This window comes from Mustela putorius, unplaced genomic scaffold (genome assembly GCF_011764305.1).
Source record: "Mustela putorius furo isolate JIRA1106 unplaced genomic scaffold, ASM1176430v1.1 tig00000698_pilon_pilon_pilon, whole genome shotgun sequence".
In the NCBI taxonomy this organism is placed as follows: Eukaryota; Metazoa; Chordata; class Mammalia; order Carnivora; family Mustelidae; genus Mustela; species Mustela putorius.
The window spans coordinates 1,615,521-1,640,573 of record NW_025421449.1 but is presented as its reverse complement, the minus strand read 5'-3'; the positions used below and the strand labels follow the sequence as shown (position 1 = coordinate 1,640,573).

Below are 25,053 nucleotides of genomic sequence, written 5' to 3'. Positions count from 1 at the left end.
GAGTGTGGGCCTGGCAGGGAGGTGGGTCCCACCCGCTCCGGACTCAGGGTTCCAGGGGAGTCGGGACAGCTGGAACCTTGGGCTTGGAGGCAGGGCCGGGCTGGCTTGGCAATTAAACACCTTCCCCAGGTTTCTGATTTCCACCCGACTAGATGGAGGTCTAGACTTCAGGTCTATATGGATCTGCCTCTGTGTTTAAGCTTCCTGCTCAGACGAGGCCCTGAGGATATGGGGCTGCTTGGTGGGCAGTGAGCAAGTGGGGAAACGCTGATTTATGTTATAAGGGGGAGAAAAAGAGCCGTAAGAAGTGCTCCATGGCCCCTCTCCAGCTACGAGGGAAGACGATGGACACGTCAGAAATGAGAGCAGCCTGATCAGGGTCATGGCTGAGAACAGCACCATAGAGTCACTGGGCAACTTCAAGTCCAGCCTCGAAAGCCTATGAATGTGGAGATATTGGAGAAGCTTCTTGGCTCTCCGAGGGTCCGTTTCCCCTTCTGTAAAAGGGGGATGATGACACGAGTGTTTGCTTTCGAGGCCGCTGCCTGGTTGAAACGGATGAATGCACATCATGCATTTGGCCCCTATAAATGTTAGGATTGGCATAGCAGGGGGTTATTCTTCCTATAAAACTTTTCCTTTAAGGTTGTGATGTTGATTTAAGGAGAAAAATAAAACCTGGAGTCCAAAAGGGACAGAATCTACAAATTTGCACTGTTCCCCTCTGTCCAGCACGAATGGGGGACTGTTTTGGCTTCTTTGATTCCAGTCACAGATCGGCCCCATAGCCCTGACTGGTCCCCTGGGGAAGGCACGCTAGATGTGAGGAGGGTGCAAAGGGAGGGGCTTGGGGGCAGGGGAGCACAGCCCTAATGATGCCCGGAAAAGAGGTCTAGTCTCTGAATGGGAGAATCTCCAGTGTGGCCTCCGCAAAGGCATGGTGGGGAGGGGCTCTGGAGAGGATGTGGTCCTGGGTGAGGCCTGTCTACTCCTCAGCTTTGTGAGGGCACGGGCCACACGATGAGGCTCTGAGTGCAGCTACTCCCGGTCCTCCCCCGCATCAGTCGTAAGGTCCACCTCCAGGCCTGTCCTCCCCTCCATAAATGAAACCCTGCAAATTCAACGTCACTCGACTATCATCCCAGCCAGCTCATTAGAACCTTGTCTTCCGGGCCTCAAAATTGTCCCACGATGGCCAAGCTGGGACTCTCTGGCTGGAAGGGGCTGGGCACACACATAGGTCTGGTTATGTCCCCCGGGCAGGGAAGTCCAGCCTCCGGGCCCTTGATGGTCAGTGGTTCCCTAGACCCTGGGAAAGTGCCAGGCTTTAGTGGGAACACCACATCCCTAAAGCCATCATGGGGTGCTCTGCAAGGTGGAGAGGAGAGGAGAGATTTTTCCTGATGCTTCAGTTGTTTGTCCCAAGAAGAAGGGCCAGGTGCTTTCTAGTCCTGAGTAGGTGATGCCTGTTTTCTGGAATCAGAAAGAATGGAGAAAGAGGGGGTCCATGTGTTCCTCTTTTGCTCTGCATAAAGCCTTCGTTGAATTGCGGGGCGGTTGGGGCAGCACAGGAAGCAGGATCCCATGCCCGCAGAGCACCAAGCTGGGACCGTCCCATTGGATCCTAGAAATTATACCCGGCTTCACCCTAGTACACACTAGAGGGGACTGCACAGGACTAGGAAGCCCTCGTGGGCAGACAGGAGATGGACAGAGCTCACAGCATGGAGACAACACAGCACAACGGGCACATACAGATACGCTTGGTGGGCACGAGTCGTGGTCCCAGCCCCTGGGGCTGGGCTCCCGGGCCGTACTCAGCCTTCTGTTGGAAACAGAGACCGTGCAGCGGGAGCAGACCTCCATCCCACATCCAGTGGTCCGGAGACCCAGACTTGAGGACCCTGGGTCCAGACGATGGCCTGGGGAATTCGGAGGAAGGCCACCCATCTTTGGTCAAGAGGCCTGATGAAGCATGTCTGACCTGGGCATAGACGGTACCTTTCTGGTGTTGGTGGTGGGATAAGGCAGGACTCACTGGGAAAACGAGGCGACAGCGGGACAGGGACAGACGAGAGGGGCCACAGGCGGGGGGGGGGCGGGGCGGGCTGAGGGGTAGCGGAGCAGTGACACTCACCGGTGGCCCAGGCCTGCCGTCCAAACCTGCAGCTCCCTGGACGAAGGGGACAGTTTGGCCGAAAGAAGGGGAGGGAAGGGACGGGAGGGAGAAAAAGGGACCGGGGAGGGAAGAGGTGAGTGAAGCAGTGACTCTGGACAGACACAAATGCTGGTCATCAAACAAAACGGGAGAAATAAGCTTGGGCGGACAGGTGATGATATTCACACGGAAACCGACAAAAACGGACACCGAGCGGCAGTGTGGCCGGCCACCGTACAGGCTGGCGGGGAGCAGTGCAGACAGCCCATCTCATCCTCTGTGCCCTCTGACCCCCTCTCTCCCGGTAGCCCCTCTCAGAAATCCCTCTGCCAGGGGGGTTGACGCGCTCCGGGAAAAGGGACGCAGAAAGAGAATTCATGGAAAGATGTCTGGAGACAGAGGGATCGCCTCCTTCCCAGGACCCGTCTCCCTGCAGGGGGACAAGCCTATGTGGAGGGTGGGCTGTCTTCCTGGCCTTTTTTTGCACTGCTGTGGAGACCGGGCCAAGGCTGCAGAACCCTGAGGAAATCAGTACTGAGTTACAGCACCTGGCTTGGGAATGTGGGTAGACGCTGGCCTGCTTCTGCTCGGGGGTGGGCAGGGGGCTGGGATGTGAATCCTCACGATGCCTGACCTTTTGCTGGCACTGTGTGGTTTGCAAAGCTCAGGGCAAACACAGTCCATTCCTGTTCTCCCAGACAAGGGCCTGTTTGGAGAAAAACACTTTGGGGGCAGCTGACTGGGACAGAGGTCTAAAGCCACGTATGCTCTGGAGTAAACCGGCTGACAGGGGACCCACTCGCCACGAAGCACCCAATGATCTGTGAGGTGCCAATAGGAACTCTCGCTCCAATGCTGGGCTGGGATACTGTCCCCAAGACCCTCCTAGGAGACTCAGAGGGAAATTTGTCTAATGATTCCAATGTGACAAACCAGAAAGAAGGCAGTGGGGACAGTCTAGACCAGTGAGAACTGAGTTCTTATCAAAGGGCATCTAGCTGAGCCTCCGAAATGAGCCTAGGTTTTAAAAATGAGCCTCGGGGTTTTAAAGGTAGGGGAATGCCCCAGGCAAGGGAGGACAGGGAAGAGGTAGTAGGATCCTCTAGGGACTTCCTTCTCAGTTTTAGGATCACGAAGCTCTGGGATAATCCTGGCTTCTGGCCTAGGGAACCCAGGTTCTCCACTCTAGGGCAAGATCAGCATTTCCTGGCTGGGGAGGCACATGAAATAATAGAGATGTTTGGGCCCTCTCCCACCCCAATTCAACCCAAGTCTCCAACAGGGAGGTCAGAGTAATGGCATATTTGACAAGCTCCAGGCAACTCCAGTAGGTAGCCAGCACTGAGAACCACTTCTGTAGGGCCATTAGAAGGGACTCCATAGAATGTTCTAGAAAAACAGGCTGCTACTTTATGGCATAAACTACGGAGGTGAAGCTGAAAATCAGAACTTTAACTAAATAGTCACAAACTTGGCCTATGCCATACCAATTCTGAGTTTTCTCAAGAGATCTGGGGCAGAGGACACGGACTGGCTGTTTTCAGGCCATATGTGGGTCACTGACATATTTTGCATGGTCTGCAGGGTTGCAAGTAATTTTGATTTAATGTTCGAAAATGGGGAGATTTCACATAAAATGCCAGATGTCCAACTTCCTTGGAAACATGAGACCATCTGGAAATACTGGCCCCACATTCCCCTGAGACGACAGGCAGCTGAACAGTCAGTTTCTCTCCTTAAGAAGGAATGCCTGGCTTCCAGTGCGCCCCAGTCCCCACCACTCCCTCTTGCATCCCTGACGTCCCTGTTCGTTGCCGTTTGTGGAGATGCTCGCTCGGTTGTTTTCTGAAGCTAGCAAAAATATTTCTCTGCACCCATGCCTCTACTGAAAGTTGACAACTTAAAGACACACCGGGCACTTTCTCTGTTTATATAACCTGTTTGATCTCTGTGCCATCTGCATTTCGAGCCTTGACTAAATTCTCCCACGTTCACTAGGGCCTTGGGGCCGTGAAGGCGGATGAGAGATCTGTGGTGGAGTCAGGGCAGGAAGGCTCTTCTCTAGTAAGGAGTACTTAAATATTCTGGACACAGCTTAAGACATGGGAAAATGTCTGTTAAAGTCATTAGTTCCTTACAGTCTGCCAGGCACATCAGCTCCTTAAATGTCCTACATTTGATGCACTAATGAGGATGTGATCGTACCTTTTGCTCTTGCTGTTTGGTTGCTGTGACTATTGTAACCAGACCTTCAAGCTCTGCCAGGCTGGGGTAATTGGGCTGCTCTTTGTTCTCCTGCTCCTTATGGCTTCCCAGGGTGGGAACTGGCCTTGTGCCCAGGACAGAGGAAGCCCCAGTGGCTGGAATGAGCCCCTTTGTGAGGCAGTGGCCTCAGTGAAGGAGCAGCCTCTGGCGTGGCCTGACCACTGACTTCATATGTGACCTCAAGTGACTCTCTCTTCTCTGGGACCCTCAGTAAAATGAGCAGAGGGATCCCTGACATCTGTTCCAGCTCTCGGAAAGCAAGCGGTGCCAGCCCCACTGAGGGATGAGGGAGAAGGAAACCCAGGGCTCTGGGAGGTGGGGGGTAGAGAGCACGGCCCTGGACACAGGGGAGGCAGTGACGGGGCCATGAATCCACTGGAGCTTGGAGCAAAAGATTCTCCCAGGCCAGTCACCCACATCTGCAAAAGTAGTTGCCTCCTAGGGAGCCCCTCGCCCCGACCTGGGGTCTGATCTCAGGGCAGCCTGAGACAAGAGACTGAGTGGCCTTAGCATGCTGGGAGCAGAGAATCTGCTTTTGTACAAGCTCTTCTGCTGTGGCCGGTGCTGAAGGTAGGGAAATAGAGAGATGTTGAGCGTTTCACTGACTCGCTGCTCCCAGGTCCTCCAAGCTTGACTCCCATTAAGGGCAGATTTTTATTGCCTCTGAATCAGTCACATGTAGGGCCTGAGGCTGTTCTCAGGCCTCTTGGGGCTCTCCAGCTGGGGGCTTCTTGGGTGGGGGGCCCTGTCTTCTTTAGCTCTGCATCGTCCCCCCATGCCCAGGCCTGGAGCTGGCCCAGAGGAAGCCCTCGGGAAGGGAATTAGAGTCTACGGTCTTGCCCACGTGGGAAAGCAAAACCAAACAGAGTGTTCTGCAATGGAATTTTAGAACCCCCAGTTTTGCAGCAGCCTTCTCCCACGGTTGTGCATGCTGCCCCAGCCTCCTCAGGACCACCCAGCTGGGATCCTTCCAGGTTTGCTGGCTCTGAGATACTTACGGGTAATCCCAGCGGCCCGCGATCTCCTTTCTCTCCCTGGACACCCTTCTCTCCTTTTGCTCCATCTAGTCCTGCTTCCCCCTGAAGGAAAGGGAAGGGGGAGATCACAGAAAGGCATGTCTCAGACAACTCGTTCTTGCATCCTGGGGTCCTGGAGCTAGGGGTGGGTTGGGGACACGGGGGCAGGTAGAGGACGGAGGAGGGAGGGGCAGAGGTGGCTGGCCCACGGATGGCAGGCAGGAGACTCCAAGAATTCTTGAATTCCTAGCCTAGCTCTACCTCCATTAGACTCCTTGGTATCCCTGTAGTAACTGAGAGGTCCCCAAAGGAAAAGGGGATGAGTGGAGTGAAGGCAGACCCAAAGGGCATTTCCAGGTCAGGCTTGGCGTAAGTGACCTTTTGCAGAGCAGGAAAACTGGGGCCTTGCAGAAACTGACTGGCAGGTGTCCGGAATATCACCATGGGAGCTCCAAGGCTCTGGAACTTTGGGACAAGAAATTGCCCAACAGTCTCCTGAAGAATATTGGGGTGGGGGTGGGGGTGGGGGTGGGGGGGGCACAGGACAATTTGCCATCAGCTCCCAGCCCCTCTTATCCAGTTGATATGCTTTTGAGGGGGGAGATTAGGAGACCCCCCCCCAGGCCAGAGACCAGTGGGCTTGGACCTGGGGAGAGGGGGCCTGCACTACACCCCTCTCTGTCTCCAACTATACTTCAGGGTGCGTGAAAGGTCTGGGGCAGAAAGGTCTAGGCATTTCATTCTATGCTAAGAATCCAACCCGTCACTCGTCACTCGTAGGGTGATTAATGGATGGGGAAATTGTAAATCGGAAGCCTATCCAGGGTCAATGCCGGGTATTAAAAGGATGTCATTCTCTCCTGGTTGTCGCCCCTGGCCATTGTCACATGATTCTACTTTAGGAAGGGACCAGATGGGCCACCAGTCTCTCAAGGACTTTCCTGCTTTTTGGCCCTCTCTGACACGTTCCCTCCCCTCCCCGCTCAGCACCTCTCATATGACCTCTTCTTACCTTTGGTCCGGGAACACCTTGGAGCCCCTGTATTTGGAATCAAAACAAGGCACCTGAGAGCTGCATTTTTAAGTAAGTCAAAAACACCTTGTCCATCGGACCACAAAAGAGCAAGGGCCTGGGGTCCCCACCCAGGGATGGTGGAGAGAGTGCTAAGGGGGTTCGTGTTTGGGGCTCCCTGGGGTGGAGTCTGAGGCAGGCCTCTCCAACCAGGGACTGACAGAGCATCTCTCTGTGACCCTCACAGTGGGCCTCGAGCCTCCTGAAGGGAAGATGCAGAAGGAGTACAGACAGCAAATGTTGGTTAGATTAATACATGTGAAGTGCTGGGCATAGCGTCTGGCACGTAAGAAGTCGCGGTAAACACCATTGTTATTACTCCTACTTGTGCCAATGACAATGGGTGACACGGTGCTGTGGGGACTGGGAACCCCGCAGCGGAAGGACCAGCATCTACTGGTTTAGGATGCTGGGGGGTCCTAGAAAGGCCTCATCTTGTCCCCTGTCACCCGGAAAGGCTAATCCAGTGGGGCTGGTTTTACACCACTTTCCATCTTAATCCCGATGTTTTTGCTGCAGGTTAGTCGGAAGGAGGAAGGGGGACAGTGGGCACCTAATAGCAAAGGGCAGAGTTTAGTGACAGAGGGACTTCTGCGGGGCTGTGGGACCAGACCCCATGGCTGGCACTCCAGTCAGCTGTCTCTAAGACGGCTGGTGATGCCCACGCTACTTGGGGTAACTGAGACGGGGCCGGTTTAACATGATGTGGGGAGGGGTGCAAAGGAGTAGGGAGAGGTTTGTGGATGAGAAAAATCCCACCCAGGGAGGAGGAGGAGGTGACAGTGACCCGAGGCTGATATGGATCCCAGTGACTGCCAGGGGGAAGGGATATTAGGGATCCAGGAGCTGTGGACTGAAATGCTGACGAGTCCACCACACTTACCGGAGGTCCCGGGGGCCCCTCTGGCCCTGGAGGCCCAGGAACCTAGAATCCAAAGGGAGATGGTTAGCCCACCCTCTGTTACCCTCCGAGTGGCCTCCCCTTTTACCATGGTTCAAGGTCTAGCTGGGGACTGCTAGACGAGGTCAAAAGTGCCCAGCTTGTCGGTTTCCCAAAAGAAGGCTGAGAACAGGGCAGAAACGCATAGCAACATGTGAACCTGCACATTGTTGGAGGAAAAAAAACAAAAACAAACCCACAGATTGCCAGGAAATCCTGTCAAAACGTCTAGACGTCCAGATTTTCTTGGAAAAAAAAGAAAGAGAAAAGAAAAGCCTGGCAGCATAGGCTCTCATTCAAGCATGGCAACATTGCCTGGAGCTGAATAAAAGCTTTGCCCTCCAGGTGGGGCATGAAATCTTCAGATAACCCCAGTCCCCACCACTCTCTATTGTCTTTGATCTGGAACTTGGCATTCATTTGTTGTGTGCCTGGCGCCTGTAGGCATTTGAATCTGAGACCTCTGGCTTATAGGAGCAGAGATTGGTTATGTGGGAGGGGGCAGAGCAGTTTTGGAAGAATGCCCCTCAAGTCCCGCAGGGTTTGTAACAGAGACTGCTGGTCTTTTCTTCCCTTTAGTTAAAGGCAGAGTGAAGTAGGACAGATTCATGCTGGACGGGGAAGGTGGAGGGACTCCGGGAGTCTTTCTTTCTACGGAAGATGGTGCTCATTACAGATTCTGTTTCTGATAAGGACGGCCATCCATTTACCAACCCTCGGCCACCCAAGACGCAGGAGGGAGGCCTGCCTGCTCCTTTCTAAGCTGGTCACACCATCTCAGCTTTGAGGCTCTTCTTGCCTTCCCAGGGTTCGAATCCCATGGAGTGTGGCCAGAGGGAACGCTCTGTCAGGCCACCAAAGAGAAGCCCCCGAACTTGGGCAGACCGGGTACCTCTCATGTCTCTCGGATCCGTGGATTTCTCAGCTCAATCTCTGGAAACTCTAGAATCTTTTCTTAAAAAGTTCACTGCTTTTTTCCCTTATTATAAACCAGTGATTCATGTATCCTGATTGTGACGGTAGCTACACAGACCTATGAATGTTTTAAAAAAATTCACAGACCTATACACACTCAACCCAAAAGTCAATTTTACTGTACGATGATCTGAAAACAAACAAACAAACAAATAAAGTAATAACAGACCCACTAAAATATTTTGTAAATTAGAGGGAATTGAAAGAACGGAAAGAGTAGGTAATCTGGCTACTCCTAATATTTTGCTTGATTTCCTTCCACTCTTTTTTTAATGCATAAAATGTATCTGAATATATGTTCATGTTTAACAATGATTTTATATATATAATTTGATTCTCTGTTGTTTTTCATTTAACCTGAAACCTGGTTTTCTTTCTTTCTTTTTTTTTTGTATGTTCCCTACAAGCCTCCTTTCCGTGTCTCTACTGAGCAGCGTGAAATGAGTTACTCCCCGGCTAGGGCCTGGAGCCGGGCTTGGCACAAGGAACGCTCCCAAAATGGGGACTATTATACCATTAATATTATTACCATAAGTTATTGAATCATTTCCTTCTTGTTAGAAATGTCGGCTGTTTCCAATTGTTACTTTAAATACTTCTGGAAGGAACATTTCTGTGTGTGGTGCTTTTCCTGAATCTCGGAGCATTTCATCAGGAGGCCACCCGTCTCTAACCCAGGAACATACCTCCTCATCAAGTTTACTTCCCTGAATGGGGAACGGGCCCTGGTGACACTGACGGTGACAGGGGCTGGGGGACCTCTCCGGGGGCTGAGAAGGCTCATTGGTCCCTCTGTTGGCTCTGTCTGGGTGGCACAGGCTCTCCCATCAAACATGGTCTCCCTCACATGTGGCTGAGCTCTGCTGTTTTCTTGGCTCTTTCCCTGAGCCTACAAATAAGCCAATTCTCTCTCATCTTATGAGACCCTGGCCTCCGTCCCTAGCACCTCTGTCCCCACTGTTTCTCCTCTTGCCTTCACCACCACACCTCTCAGAGTAGAATGTGCTTCTCAGGAAAGCTTACTTCTTGAGCTTCTAGGCAAAATCCTAGAGTCTTCAAGATCCTGCTCAAAAGACCCATCTTCTAGGATGTTCATCAACTCCTTGAGCGGCTAACCATCCTAGAACATGCTACTGGGGACCATTGGCAGAGGTGGTTCTGTTCCTTTTCCTAACTCCAGACTCTAGCACGGGAAGGAAATATGGCAGGTGCTCTGTGAACACTGGTGGGGACACCATGACCTGGGACGCCGGGGCTGGGTTATGGTCCTCAGTGAATGTCCGGCTTCTTGCTCACTCCCTATGTCAGGCAGCTGTGTGTTTCCTTCTAGAGCATGGAAATGCCGTGTGTCCTAGAGGGACTGGGGGCTGATGAGATCCCTGTCAAATACCCCATGACACAGAAGACCAAGTGGCGCAACATACCTCCACTCCTGGCTCCCCCTTCTCCCCGGGCTCTCCTTTCTCTCCCTGTGGGCACAAAACACCAAGCTGTGGGTGCTGGCACTCGGGGTGGGGGTGGGGTGGCACAGGGACACCTTCACATCTGTGACAAACCAGACCAGGACTAGATGAGGTCAAGGTGTCATCAAGGGCCACCTGGGAGGCTGAGGGGACAGTCAGCTTGCAGTAAAGAAGACGGGACAAGAGGCCCAAGATCACCATCTTCGGGGATCTGAGGTCCCAGCATGTGGGAGAAGAGGCTGATACCATGTGTGGACCCTGGGGTGCACAGATCCTGGGGGGACCCGTGACCTGTTTCTAACCAATAGAATATGGTACCTGGCCAAAATGACAGGATGTCACTCCTGTGATTATGTTCCACGCTTATGTTACAGATTATAACACGCATACATTCAGATTATGTTACACACGCATGTGCACATGACCCTGTGTTGGCAGCAGGCACTCAAAGACTCCTGCTGGCCTTGGCCTTGAACAAGCAAGCTGCTCCAATGTGAACTGCCTGCTTACGCCAACTGCGGCGAGCCGGGAGGAGCAGCCGGGTGAGAATGTAGACCAGCAGCTTGACTGAAGCCCCGTGAGCCTCCCTGGGGCAGAAGGCCTGGCGGAGACGAGCTGGGCTCTGGGTCCATAGACCCTGAGATCAGAAGAGCGCATTGCTTTCAGCTGCCGAATATGAGATTCGTTACGTGGTCACAGAAACTACTCTGTGGCTCTAGGAACAGGGCGAGGGCCAGGGCTGCGAGATTGAGGAGGAAGCTTCTGCACATGCTCTTTCTAGCCCGGATCTGCTCCATGGTGGAGGGCCATGTCAGGAGGCTGGGAGCTGCCTCCCTGTCCCAGCTGAGTGGGGCAGCCCCGGGGAGCAGGACATCTGCCAGAGGGACATCTGCCCTGGGTCCTAGGTGGGACCCACTGACCTCTGAGGTTCTCTATACTTCAAATAAGAGAATTCTGAGCCCAAGACTCTAGCACCTTTGAGCCAGGCTGGTGCCTGAAGGCAGAGGCCACCATGCTGTGAGCTGAGAAGCAGGAACCAGTATTCACACTCTGGTGCTCCGCACGGGGTAGCTATTCTTCAAGAGGACCCCATCCACCCCTCTGACCCTCCCCCTCCCCCGCAAAAGGCCAGGCAGGCGGGGGTTAGTGCAGCCTCGATACAGGGCCAGGCATCCGCCAGGCTGGTGACCCCATGAGGGGCCCCCTCGCTTGCGTGCCCACATCCACAGCGGCCCGCGGACAACCTCAATACCCCACCCTCTCGCCTTACTGTAAATCCCGGGAGCCCGATAGGGCCGGGGACTCCTGTTGCTCCAGGCCTCCCTTGGCCACCTGGTTCTCCTTTCTCCCCAGTTGGGCCGTCTAGACCCTACAGATCGACAAAGATCTCTGTTAGTCGAGAGCGAGGGTGTTGGCTGAGCGTCTGTGACCAACTGCAGCATGCAGGCATGGCTCCCTTCCTCCAAGGGCAGGGGTTCGAGAAGGTGCTCATTTCACAGATGAAAAGCCACTGAAGACCCCGGAAGATGCCCAGGTCAAGTCAGCAGCCTCATAAGACCGGGTAAGGTGCTTTCTTTGTACAGGCAGCCTCCCCACCAGGGGTGTCGGGCTTCTGCATACTTGCCAAAGAGGCGGGATTACCCCTGTGACCTCACCTCCTCCCCAACAACCCAGTGAAGTATCCAGGGAGGGAATGATTAGCCCCATTTTAGAGATGAGAAAATAGAGGTCCTGCAAGGCTCAGGGACTTTCCCAACAGGACTGAACAGGCCCCGGTCTCTTGAGGGGGACCGCTGGCCTTCATAAAGCCAGGGGTTTGAGGGAAACCCAGGGGAGTCCCCGGCCCCCAACTCCCGGCCCCAGGTTTCCAGCCCAGGCTGCAGCAGGCACCGTGCAGAAGCTGTGCTGGGGCGGCACACCACGCGGGCAGGCAGGCGTCCCAGGGCGGAATTCTGGCCGGCCCGCCCTGGCACTCACCGGTGGGCCCGCCTGTCCCATCTCCCCTTTCTCCCCCTTCTCTCCCGGGCTTCCTGCGTGTCCGTCTTCTCCCTTCATTCCTGCAGGCCCAGACTTTCCTGGGGGGCCTGGGGGACCAGGAGGGCCCACGTCTCCTGGCTTGCCTCGAGGTCCCTTTAGAAAATATGAGCAATTGTTACTATATACAATGATGGAGGAGAGAGAGAGAGAGAGAGAGAGAGTGAGCACGTGCACAAAAGAATGGGAAGTCCAAAAGGACTTGGCTCTGTCCACCTCCCTTGGAATCGGGGGAGACTCAGCACCAGCCCCAGCCCGTCCCAGCGGGGTCTGCCCGGCTCCTCTGGGGCCAGCAGTGTGGGGTTCAGGCTCCTGCAGGGTTGGCCCCACGCTCCCACTCCCTTCCCCACAGGCTCACATATGGGCCTGTTCCAGAGCCTTTGGTCCCCAAGCTCCACCATCCCCCATTAGCCCCAGTCAAAGTCCATCTTTGGAGGCTCATCTGGGAGTATCTGCTCTTACCTTTTCTCCATCGTGTCCTGGAGGGCCTGGCAGTCCGATCTCCCCCTGGGGCCAGAACAACGAAGGTCAGCGTCAGAGCAGAGGAGCTGTCATTTATGGCACTGCCTCTGTGCCGGGGTCAGCCTGGAGCTATGAACTTACACGGCCTCCGCTTCACGGTGAGGCCCCCAGGGCAGAGCCGTGCGCATGCACGAGGCCTGCGGTGTGGGCGGCGGGCAGCTAGATCCTGGCTCCGCAGTCCACATTTTAGCCATGGCCTCACACGCTGTCTCTGAGGACCCTGGGTACTGGCTGGGAGGGGTGTTGCCTCCCAGTGCCCCACTCCCCTCACCCCCAGCCCAGCCCTCCTATCCTGCCTGCCCCACAGGTAAAACTCCCTGAATCTTCGCATCAACCCAATCCTCTTCTTTAGGTCAGGGAGGGAGATAAGGGAGGCCTGGCCTCTGTTTTTGAGGCCAGTAAAGAATGACCCACATCACCAAGCAAAATGATGCTAAGAGAGGAGCAGACAAGACAGGGCAGTGAATTTTGCCTGGTAGAGCAGGGGAGGCTTCAAGGAGGAGGTGGCTTTGCGTTGGACTTGAAATATGAGGACTTGGAAAGGAAGGGAAGAGGGGAGGGTACGTCAGGGCAGGGGCCCTCGTGAGCAGGGGGACAGAGGTGCAAACACGCAGGACCTTCTGAGAAAATCACAGGGGTGGGGCAGAGGGGAGCAAAGGTGGGGAGCGAAGGAGCGGGGAGATCCGGGAGGCACTCAAGTGTCATGTTCCCTGATAAGTGGGTTGGGGTCCCCCCCGCCAATGGTTCTGCCTGGAGCAGTGGCTTGTCTAGACCCAAGCTCCACCCAGCTCTCCGAGGAGCCTGAGAATGACGGGAACCCAAGTCAGACAGCAGGGGAGGAACGGCAGAGTGAGGCGGCAGGAGAGGGGGTGGCTGCGATGGGGACAAGCAGGGCCTGGGCTGCCTGGGAGCAGCGGTAGCTCTGAGGGAAGATGGGAGGATCACCCACTGGCGCCCGCACTCAGGGACACACGCAGTCCCTCTGTGGGGTCTCTGCGTTGTCAAGACTGAGCGTTACCTTCTGGCCTGGGACCCCTGGGGCTCCGGGTGGGCCGATTTGTCCGGGAAGACCGGGGGGTCCCTAGGAAATAAAAGAAAGACCTGTGGAAGAACTTTCCAACCAAGAAGGAGTGGCCTGTTGCCAGAGGGGGGTATGTGGAGGCTGGTTTATGGGGATCGATCGTTTTCAAACGTCTCCTCAGTGGCCGGAACATCTTTCAGCAAAGGGAAGAGCACGGGGACTCCACAGTTTAAGTGGATAAGCACTGAGTATGTCTGGCTTAGAGTGGCGGGGTTGAGGGGCGGGGATCCCTGGAGCCACGCCTACCAGCCTCTCCCTCCTCCTCCCTCTGAGGGCCCCGGGGGCTCCGAGAAGATACGTTTCACCCCCCCACCCCCCACCCCGGGACTTTAAAATGCCTCTTGGAAACAGTGCAGATATCCATCAACAGGTGCAGGCGTGTGACACCCATGCCCTGGAACACTCCTCCGCAGCGAACAATGTAGCAAGCATGGGTGCCGGCCATGCCACGGATGCGACCCAGACCTCCCATGCTGAGCTGGAGAACCAGGCGCAGATGGCTACACTGCGCGACTCCACTCAGATGGCACTCCAGAAGAGACAGATCTCATCCACCAGGACAGAAAGCAGCTTAGTGGTGTCCGGGGCCTGCGGGTAGGTGCGGGACTGACTCCCGAGGCACAAGAAAGAACTTTCTGGAGTGCTCTGGGGGTTACATGAATAACTCCCATGGGTAAACCCAACCCACCAGGCGTGGCTACAGGGATATATACATTGGTTGAAGCTCATCAAACTTCACAGCGAAAGTGGGTCTACTTTATTGTATGTAAATTACGCCTGAGTTTGACTCTATTTATTTACTTTTAAAGATTTCATTTATTTATTTGAAAAGAGAGAGAGAGAGAGCAAGCTTGAGAGGAGGACGGTCAGCGGGAGAAGCAGATCCCCTGCCAAGCAGGGTTCCTGATGTGGGACTCCATCCAGGGATTCCAGGTTCATGACCTGAGCTGAAGGCAGTCGCTCAACCAACTGAACCACCCAGGTGCCCATTGAGGTTAACTTTAAAAGAGAAAAAGATTCCATGAAAGTTTTGCTTTGGATAGCTATTTCAAATAATATATTTTAATGTCCTCAAATGAAGCTCACTGATTCTAGAATCATGTGATGTTTATACCAACCTCTGGGGTTGGGACATGATATGATTGGTGTTTGAGTCTGGATTAAAAATAGTTATAGAGGGCGCCTGGGTGGCTCAGTGGGTTAAGCCACTGCCTTTGGCTCAGGTCATGATCTCAGGGTCCTGGGATCGAGTCCTGCATCGGGCTCTCTGCTCAGCAGGGAGCCTGCTTCCCTCTCTCTCTCTGCCTGCCTCTCCATCTACTTGTGATTTCTCTCTGTCAAATAAATAAATAAAATCTTAAAAAAATAGTTATAGAATAGAAATAGAGTTAAAAATAGAGCTAAGCATCTGCCTCCAGCTACGTCATGATACAAGGGTCTTGGGAACGAGCCCCACATCAGGCTCCCTGCCCAGTGGGGAGTCTGCTTCTCCCTCTGTTCCTCCCTCCATTCATGTGCACTCTCTCTCTCTCTTGCAAATAAATAACTTCCTTAAAAAAATAAAAATACTAAGTTAAATGATAGTTTGAGAACTTTGGGATCTCCTTTCTTCTCTGCACCTGAAAGTTAAACCTCATGGCAATTGTTTTAACTAGAAATGTTCACTACAAAAATCCACAGGCCTGTTGGTGGTAGTAGGCACACACGCAAAATCAGGGCTTGGAATTCACTGGTTTTCCAAGTGCAGAAAATGAAACCGACTTCTAGGAAAGGTGAAAAAGTGGAGGTTGAGTTTCTCCTGATTTTGGGGTTATGGATTTTATGAGCTGAAGGTTGGGTTCAAGGAGAAACATACACGCATCCTCTTCTCTACTTCCATCTCCTTGACACGGCTGCACAGTGCCCCAGTGTCTACACCGAGATAAGAGTGCGCCGTGGAATGGGTGAAGAGCTGCTCCAGAGGACAGCTGGGACCCGGGTTGGGGAGGTTCCGGAGAGCCCCCGCTCAGGCTCGGATCACCCTCTGCCCTGCCACTTCAGGGTCAGCCTTGACCTAGAAGCCCCGCACCTACTTTCTGGAGGTGAGACCTCAAGTCCTTGCCCTCCCACAGCCCCCGCCCTCCTGCCCCAGCCCTCAGCCCAGTGCCCAAGGGAAGGAGGAAGACTTACCATCAACGCCAGCGTTCGGATCTCCTAAAAATCAATGCCATGCGATCAGTTCAAGAACAAGTCAAGGGTAATCTGGAGGGTCCCCTTGGCCCAGGCACGGAAACATGAGAGCTGGGCCTCCCTTAGGAGCACAGTAGGGATAGGCCCTCTTGGTGGGCTCCATGCCTCTCCCCATGCCGCCCCCACATTTCCCCAAGGTTTGCAGAGCCTCTGAGGCTGTCTTACCCCAGACTCAGGCCCTGCAAACTCGCCTTCACTTCAGGGGGGGGCAACATCTCTGCTTCTCCCTGATTGCTGACTGGGACCCTCCCCTGTTCTCCACATCTCCCCCCAGAACCAGACTTCAAGACTCCAACATACTTCCTTGTAAACATCGAATGCAGAATAAGAAGATACAGAGCCACTCAAGAAACGGGGGATAAGAGTTGGCATGTAGACAGGATCGTACCCCAAGTAAACAGATCCCCAGTGGGGCAGTGTTTCCTTTAGAGGACTGGTTCTCCAACCGGGGGTGGGGTTTGGCTCCCAGGGGACATTTAGTGATGTTTGGAGGCATATTTTTGCTGTCAGCCAGGGGTGGCGAAAGACCAGGTATCTAGTGGCTTGAGACCAGGGATATTGTGAAGCAACCTACAACACACAGGGCACCCCTCCCCCACAACTCCCCACAAAATGACCCACAGGTATTGAAGATGTGGGGCCCCAGAACCCCGGTCCACCCACTATCATGCTCAGTTTCCGGAGCCCGGATAGACAGCCAGCGGGGCCAGACCCAGAGCCAGCCACCTGGCGGCCAAATGAGGGGGTGCGTTTGCCTGGAGGCTGGAGGCAAAGGCCAAGAGAGAGAGAGAGCAAGGGGGCTGCTCTTCTGGAAGCTCTGTCAATAGTCTGATGTCAAGGACACTAGTTGGGGCATCGAAGCGCCCCCTCACTGGGCCATGGCACAGCGCCTGGCACCCCTGAGCGCCTCCCAATCTCTAGTCTCTACGCCAGCTCCCACGTACCTGGAGAGCCTCGTTGATATTTCCGTTGTAGTCCACCATCTCTCCTTTCCCTGGTTCCCCTTTGGTGCCCTGCGAGACAAATGCAGTTTCAACCGCTGGCCAGGGCCAGGAGGGACAGGCTGCGGGGCACGGCTACCTGCTCTTCACCAGACAGGGTCATAGCCGAGGCGGCCTGAGTCTGGCTGCCCACAGGAGGACCCAGAGCAGCAGGCCGGGGAGCCTGTCAGGGGGTTTCCCACACTGACCGAGGATGCCCAGAGGGTCTAGAACCAACACAGACGTCTCTGTCCGACAACTCTGGACTAGACAGACCTAGAGAAGACTGAGTCCCATCACGGCGGCCACGACTGCAGAAAGAAGTCTCTCTCCCTCCCTCCCCCTCAAGACCCAGAGTCCAGCTGCTCACGCCATGACCCCAGGGAAGCGAGGTGCAGGCTCTGACTCTGGTGGGGGGGGAGATGCACGTACCTTGGGGCCGGCTGGTCCCTGGTTTCCAGGTGCTCCAGGCTCCCCCTGTTGCATGACAATTTGAGTGAAATGGCGACAAGGCTGGGTACAAGAGCATCTACTGTCCCCAGAGAGCCATGGAAGGGTTGGGAGGCTCATCTTTGCTCAGGCCAGGAAGCCGCTGACCTTCCCGTGCAGGAAAGTGCAGTCTCCGCCCGCTCACAGAGCATCTTCCCCAGCCTGCCCTCCTCTGGGCCTCCCAGCTCCTCTGGCTTCTCACCCGGCTTCTCACTGGATAACCTTTTTCCTGGCCTGGGCTAGTTGTTAGGGACTGCCCCCCCCCTCCCGCTGCGACTCCCCACAGCCTCCCCCACACCCCTGCTTTGAAGGACCACGCCCTTTGCTTCCCTTTATTTCCAGTTGGCTCAGGGCCTAAGAGCTCAGCAACTTTTTGCCCATCGCCTGAGGGGTCCGTAATTGCCACTGGAGGGGCTGTGGGTTCTTTCAGGGGCCTCTCTGCGTGTGACAGCCCCACATAGGACAGAGAAAGGGGGTTTGGCAGAAGGCACGCAGAGCACTCCACCCCTTCCTCCGCCCGCCGGGTGGGGTGGGGGGTGGTCCCGGTTGGAAACAGGATGGGACTGTGGGGAATACATGATAACAAACCACAGTCCCGATGGTTCTGAGACAATGTTAACATTAAATACAATTTTTTAAAAAATCAAGATGGAAAGTAAACATAAAAAGACAATAGAACTTGACTCCTCAAGACCCTGATGGCAGCTTTGTGCCCAGGGGTCCAGCTGCAGGGACAGCCACCGCGCTTTCTCTTCCTGAGCTAGGTCTTGAACTCGCAAGCCAACCCTCATCTCAGAACTGTGAGCCTCTGTACCTTGTCTCCTTGCCGTCCTGGGGGGCCGGCCGGGCCATCAATGCCAGCTTCTCCCTGGGGAAGAGGAGAGACATGGGTGCTGGGTGTTTCTGGATCTCAGTCTTTGTCTGCGCTGGCTTCTACTAACTCACTTCATTCTACTCATCTGACTCCCACCCACTCTGTGGGCCCAGCCTCGGTCTCACCTCCTCCAGGCAGCCTTCCCTGTCTGCCTCTTTCCTCCTCGGAGTTCTGCACCACTTTCTGGGGCCCAGCCCGCAGTGCCAGAAGCTCCTCAGTTCTTGGTTAACACACAGTCCAGCTCTGTTTCAGCCCTGGGGTGCGGACTGCCGTCGGCACACCTCTCCCCGACCCCCGGTGTAGACTGCCATCCGGTCCTAACTATAGGGAGGCAGGTCATTTTAGAACCTGGAACACTTGGGAAGACCACCTCAGCAGGTCCTGCCCAGGAGACGGAAGGGACCATGAAGGCTCTGGGTATGCGTAGGGAGGGGAAACAGGAGGCCTAGGATGGGAGGCGCAAAGAGAGACGAGAGGAGGTCCCCCGCGCATACGTCCCTCACTCAGCACTTTGCCCGTTCCCTGAAGGAGGACACGGCCTTCTAAGCTTTCCCCTCTTGTGTCCCAGGATGCAGGGACAGTACTGACCAGGCTTCCTCAACCCCAAATCAAAACCCAAGACCTGCCAGGGATCCATGTCCCATGGAGACAGAATCCGACCCTGGGGATGTCCCAGAGCCCTGCTTCCAGGGCCACCATTGGCAAAGCTGGCACTCGAGCTGGTCCGATGGGCCCGTGGGCGGTTGCCCAAGACCCTTCCTGCCACTTCATCTTGCCCATCTGTGGGCTTCCTTCTGGCCCCTGCCACGATTTCCTTGGGAACTGGGTTTGCTTCTCCTGCTGGGCCACGAGCAAGCCAACGGCAGCGCTCTGCAGCCTGACAGGCCAGGCAGAGCCCCGCCACAGCAGCCCCACAATACATGTTGGTGGAACGAATGTGTGTATCTTCCAAAAATCATGCAACGGGTCCTCGCCTTAAAGAGGCCCTCCTCACTCCCTGGGCTGCTGGAGCAAACCAAGCAGCGCAGGAGGCCTCTGCTTCGGGAAACCCAAATCTCACCACTGTAGCTTCCACCTGGTGTAAGGAAAGTGACAGCGGTCCCATTTGCAGCTGACCCCCCTGCGGACCCCCTCCCCCCGCCCACCCCGTGCGTGCCAGCACCCGGTGGGGCTCAACGGATCACTGATCTCATATTCAGAGCCTGGGTAGGGGGCCCTTCCGGCTCTCCTAAGCCCTGCAGCCGTCCATCCCTGACTCAGTTACACTGTAGCTGTTTGAATCATTGGGACCAGCCATCTGCCCTCGGACTGCTTCTCTTGGATAGTCAGTCACCACGGAAAATCAGGAGCTCAGTCCAAATTGTCTTTCTAGAATCCACTGGAAAAATCAGACATCTGGAGCAGGAGAGAAGGCAAGGCACCCAGGATGGAGTCCCCAAGAACAGGCTGAAGATAAAGGCCACACAGGCAGTGTCTCCCTCGAGCGTGGATCCCAGGGAAACTCACCTTTGGCCCAGGGGGCCCGGGCAGCCCTGGGGGGCCGGGCTCCCCTCTGCCCCCTCCAATGGAGTTGCCGGCATCGCCTTTTTCTCCCTGGAGGCAGAAGGAGGGGGAGAGTGGGAATGTAACCATGAGTAGGCCTGCCCAGCTCCAGAGGGAGGTGGCCCATCCCTGTCTTTTCTCCCCTTCCAGTTCCAAGGAGTGGGGGCAGCAGACAACGCCTTGGTCCAGGCTGGGCACAGAGGCCCTCAGAAGCCTGGCCTGGTCTCACTGGCCATGGGATGTAAGGAGAGACAGGACCTGGCTATTGCAGGGGAACAGGTATGAAGCTGAGCAAGAGACCCGTCACGCCTTGGGTCTAGACTGTTTCTCAGAGTGTGTCCATGGAACCCTCCTTCTGGGGATGGGAAATATTTGAAATGTGGAATAAAGGGTCTGGTGGCCGAAGAATGTCAGGGAAGGCAGAGGGAAAGGAAGCAGCTCAGGCTCTTTGCCCACCAGGTGCTCTGAGTGTGACAGGAGAGTGTCCTGTGACTTTCCAAGGGGGCCTGTCTCATGCAGCTCTCCCCACACTCATTTGACCTCAAGTCTTCTTTTCTTTTTAGTGGAATGTCATGGAGCTCGTGTACTAGGGAGCAATTTTCAGAGCCGGTGCAAGGACATGGGACAAGGTCACAGCTCCTGGTCTTTGAATACAGACATTTTTGTCAATTGGGGCCTCCCACGTGGTACAGCATGCAAGAATCTTTCTGTCTTCCAAGGACACCTCTGATACTGGGGCCCCTGGATGGCCAGAGCTGGGAATGTAGGCGCGGATGAACCCCAATGCCTTTACATAAAACCCACCATTCTGGGCTTTCCGATACCCACCTTCTGCCCCAGGAGGCCGAGTAGCCCAGGGGAGCCTGCCGCCCCCTTTTCACCCTGTGGAGGGAATGCAGACAGTGCAGGGTTAGGAACGGTTTCTCCAGGCCAACTGGGAAGGCCCCAGCCCCTCCTGCAGAGAACCTTGGCTTTCTCTGCTTGCCTCCCTGCCCCTCCGTGGGCCATTTCCCCCCGAGACCCCCATCCGCACCGGATTCCTTTCCTGAACCACTTCACACTGGTGAGGGCCTGGGTCATTGTTCTCCTGCTCCCATATGGGCTGGGCCCTCATCATTTACAATCAAGAGGCACCAAGAACGCTTAGCTCCTTTTCGGGGCATCTCCTGGGAGACCTGAGTGGTATAGAAGGCCAGCAGTTGGGGATACAATTCCTTTTAACCACTCTGTTCTTTTCATTTTTTAAATGTCCAGTGCGTAGAGGCCCACGGTCTCTGCTGACCCCTCCCTGCCTCCAGGGAACACAAACTTCATCTCACTAGACTTCTCCTTTGGAGGACGATTTTGAGAAGTTTGCTTCCTGTGATGGGTTGGCTTCTGTCCTCCCCAAGTTCGTGTGTTGCAGCTACTTCCTGTAGCTCAGAATGTGACCTTTGTGGGAAATAGGGTCATTACAGACATAACTGGCGAAGTTATGAGGTCACACTAGTGTAGGGTGGGCCCCTAATCCAGTATGACTGGTGTCCTTATAAAAGGGACATTTGGATGGGGGGATTGGCACACCAGGAAAACACCAGGTTAAAATGAAGGCAGAGATCGGAGTGGTAATTCTACAAACCAAGGAACACCAGGGATGCCAGATGCAAGGAACACCAGGGATGCAAATGGCCAGAATCAAGGAGAGAGGCAGGGAACAGATTCTCCCTCCCAGCCTGCAGAAGGAGCCAGCCCTGCTGGCACCTTGACCTTGGGCTCCTGGCCTTATTGTGGGCCTTGTTGTTTGATTCACACAGCCTGTGGTCCTTGGTTCAGGCATCCCTTGCAAGCTGACACCCTGCCCTAAGCATCTTTTTCCACCAAGAAGAACTTTCTTCCCCAGGACACGCATCTCAGAGCCCTGCTCTCACTGCACAAATAAAGAGGCTCCAGGGCTGTGCGTGACCCCTTCCCAGTCTCAAGGGACAGAAGCAGCCTGTCTCCTCAATTCTTCCAAAGCTCCCTCTTCTATACCATGAGGACAGCACTTGGCACTCCCAGAGTGGCCCGTATTGGGAGAGCACCCCAAGAGTACCCCACCAGGTCAACACCCGAGGGCACCCCTCTCCATAGCTGGATGGCTGCCCATTCTTGTAGCTAATAATAGAAACGGAGGGCCCTGGGGTCATAATTTGACATGTGTCTCAGTGAATTTTCCAGCTGAAGCCACAGAGGATGCCACACCAAGTCTTTGACTGTCATCCCCTTGCCACCTGCCCTTGGGTAGAAGCTGAATGACAAAAGAGCCTGAAGCCCATCAAGGAAAGGGAGGGAGCCAAGTGTGGTCCCCTTTGATGGCCAGGAAGTCCTGACCCCCCCCTTCCCCGCAGCTCCACCTGCGCTGTGCCTGGGGTATGCCGGAGCTGGGGCCTAGCCCGAAACAGGCTGAGTCTAAAGGGGAAGGATGCAGGTGTTGCCCTTCAGAGACCCTGGGGGAGAGGGGACGGATGGAGGGAAAGCCTCCTCCTGCTGGCCTTTCCTCCTGGGAACCAATGCTTTGGAGGAGGGACAGTGTGCTCCCGAGTGTAGGATTTCTAAAGTTTTCCCAGGCCATCCGGGCACTCCCCTCTTCCAGGGGACACATGCACCCTGAACATACTGCAGGTAGCACGTGAACCATGGGGTTGGAGCACGAAGTGTGGGACCAGCAGAGGCCAGTCTGAAGCGGACACACGCTCAGAGACACAATATCCTACCCTCTGCCCCCTCTTTCCTGGCAAATCTGGGGGCCCTGGCTTTCCTACTGCTCCTGGGTCTCCTTTTGTGGTAAGAAGAGAAAGTCACTGATAAGAGGACTGGGGGGAGGTGTTGAGGGGTAGGGTGGACAGTGATGGTAAACTAGCATTTCCAGAATACTCGTCCCATATGACGTTCCTCTTTAAAAAAGGAAGCTCTAGTCAAAATGTTTGGAAATGCCGCACCATCAGAGATTATAGTTTTAGAGGTCCCCAGTATATATATAGCCTCCTAAAGGCTCTGAGAAGGTCTGCAGTAAAACAAAACAAAACGAAAACTGAAATACTTTTAAGTCTGTATTTCCCAAACTTATTTGGCATGGAAACTTTTTTCATGTTACATCCCTTGTAGAACAAGAGAAGAGACACAGAGCCCTGCAGGCACAGGGCACAGGAGTTACTGCCTGCTGGAGCTGGTATGCAGGCAAACTAACCAAGCTCCAGGCCAGAGGGAGGGGAAGGCATTCCTGGCCAGCAGGCCCCTCCTGGGTGGGCCCTCCTCTGCTCAGTCAGGTCCCCAGCTCCAGGCCGGCTTCAGGGGAACCAGGAGCATAATAATAGCAGCCACTGCCGCCTCCCCCCATGCTTGATACTTCATGCAGCCCAGAACATTCCCTCTGAATCAGTACCTTGGCTCCTGGGGTCCCTGGCTCACCCTGTGTGGAAACAAAGAAGACTCCAGTAAAGAGATGAAGGAGAAAGAGCGAGAGCTGGTGCAGGAGTAAACGAGCAAAGGTCTTCATGGGGTGTGTGAAGCATCTGGCCTGCCCAGGACTTTCCTCTGCCTAGGCTTCAGGTCTCAGGACAAGGGAGGCCTCCTGGACTCTTCCCGATTCATCCCCCAAGTGAGGGATGTGAAAAGAGTGAGAGCAGGCAGAGAGAAGGAAAGGGCATTGGCTTTGGACACAGTGCCCCCTGTCCGTGGACCTGCTGGGAGATCCACCTTTGTGCTTCTGGGGGTCCCCATCCGTCTGCCTGCTGACCAGATGCGGTTCGGGTGGGGTTCAGGGGAAGGACTCCTGCTCTCCTCTCGGGAGCTCTGCAGGCATGCAGCTGCTGGATTCCGAGGTATAAAGGAAAGCGCTGGGCTCCCTTGCTCACGGGCAGGGCGCTGTTTTCCCTGAGGCCAGCAAACCTTTGCAATGTACTTTGCAGGGCTCAGTTAAACATCTCTCGGTCAAGTTGTGCATAATGGCGTAGACGTTGCCTTAAGAGAGATATTTCTGGATCCCGTCTGCACCCTCCTTGGCCCAGCAGCCACCCCACGGAGTCCTTGAAGCCCCGGCTATGTCTTCCTCTCTCCTTCCCTCCCACCGTGCCCTTCATATGTGGAGTGATACCCTTCCACTGACCTTCATCCCAGCCACAGCAATTCCGGGAGCTCCCTGGTGGAGAGAAGAAAAGGGCATGGCGACTTTCCACAGCTGAGGCAAGCAGGGAAGGAGTGGCCAGCCTCCTAGCCTCCCCTGGGGCGGGGTGGGGAGGGGATATGGAGGCAGACAGCTTGCTTCTGCCTGCTGCCCAGACCCACGGCAAAGGTGGGTGGCAGAGTCTGGCACCGGGAGCTTGGGTCCCCAGGAAGGCAGAGGTTCTGAGCTGCACCGCTGAGTCCCCCAAGCTTCCCACCCACCTGCTCAGCTCCCAGGCCCTCGCATCAGGGAGCCCAGGAGTGTCCAGGTCGGGGTCTCTCTGGGGTGCCACGTGGGGAGGGCTTCAGTGGGAAGGGAAAGGGGTAGAGGGAACGCCGTGTGGAAGGGGAGAACGAGAGAGGGTGTGCGGGTAGGATTCTCCCAGAGCAGCTGGGAGTGAGCCCCATTTCCACATCAGCCCACGACCAGCCACTTTGAGGTAAACAGGCTGCCCAATGTGCCACTTAGTCAATCCCAAGGGCAGGTGATTTTTAGGGAGTCCCTACTCCCCATGTGGGTGAGTATGCTCCCCACTCCTCAGCTGGAGCTGAGCTTAACCAAGACGCCCGAGAGGAGGCCCAGCCACGTCAGGAGGGCACTGGGGAGTGCTGGCTCCTGGGCCAAACGGAAGCTCCTGCCCGGAGCAGGCTGGCACCGCAGGGAGAGAGGGTTGGGAGGAAACATGTACCCTGTCTTCATGTCTCCCCAGTGGACCTGGGAAGGAGAAGGAGCTGGGCCTCCCAGGTGTCCCAGAACTTAGGAGAGAGGGCTGGAGCTCAGGGAGGGGCTGGTGGGGGGAGGGCTGGGCAGGGAAGGGCAGGTACCTTTGCTCCATGTTTGCCGGGCATCCCTGGCATGCCCCGTTCTCCCTGAAGGAAGAAATAAAAGAAGCGCTGAGAAGAGGCCCGGACTTGCCCGAGGCCTCGGCCCTTGAAGCTCGGCCTGTGGGGGTGTCCAGATCTCCCTGCTGGCTGGTCTGGAGGGTCGGGACTGCCGTCCAGCTCACGATGAGCTCCGAGGATCCCGCAGCCCCTGCAGGCCGCTCCTCTGAGCTCCGTGAACTCACAGAAGGGCCCCCGAGACAGACAGTCTAGCCAGCAGAGTCCGAGTCCTGGAGCGGATGCAGGAAGAGTTGTGAAGGTCCTACTACCGGCCTGGAGGCGCAGCTGGGTCAGCGCTCCGTGCACTTGACCGCTCACCTGAGCAGCCCTCCCTCTCACCGCCGCCTAGCAC

The 25,053-nt window shown here is 55.4% G+C and overlaps 1 protein-coding gene across 10 annotated transcripts in view; it reads right to left on the bottom strand.

Moving 5' to 3' along the window:
- Positions 1-25,053, bottom strand: part of COL13A1 (collagen type XIII alpha 1 chain) — a 141,650-nt gene that overhangs the window by 14,472 nt on the left and 102,125 nt on the right. For 8 of the 10 annotated variants that reach the window (XM_013044277.2, XM_013044279.2, XM_013044278.2 and 5 more), the window contains 18 exons: positions 24,645-24,689; positions 23,764-23,796; positions 23,041-23,067; positions 20,469-20,522; positions 19,605-19,691; positions 18,039-18,092; positions 17,168-17,212; positions 16,700-16,768; positions 15,696-15,719; positions 13,464-13,526; positions 12,386-12,430; positions 11,867-12,019; positions 11,160-11,258; positions 9,851-9,895; positions 7,395-7,436; positions 6,452-6,478; positions 5,422-5,502; positions 2,138-2,173 (listed from right to left, as the gene is read on the bottom strand). In XM_013044277.2, the coding sequence (XP_012899731.1) occupies positions 2,138-2,173; positions 5,422-5,502; positions 6,452-6,478; positions 7,395-7,436; positions 9,851-9,895; positions 11,160-11,258; positions 11,867-12,019; positions 12,386-12,430; positions 13,464-13,526; positions 15,696-15,719; positions 16,700-16,768; positions 17,168-17,212; positions 18,039-18,092; positions 19,605-19,691; positions 20,469-20,522; positions 23,041-23,067; positions 23,764-23,796; positions 24,645-24,689 (1,029 nt within the window). The remainder of the gene's footprint in view (positions 1-2,137; positions 2,174-5,421; positions 5,503-6,451; positions 6,479-7,394; positions 7,437-9,850; positions 9,896-11,159; positions 11,259-11,866; positions 12,020-12,385; positions 12,431-13,463; positions 13,527-15,695; positions 15,720-16,699; positions 16,769-17,167; positions 17,213-18,038; positions 18,093-19,604; positions 19,692-20,468; positions 20,523-23,040; positions 23,068-23,763; positions 23,797-24,644; positions 24,690-25,053) is intronic. The other 2 variants (XM_013044283.2, XM_013044280.2) reach the window with 2 other exon arrangements.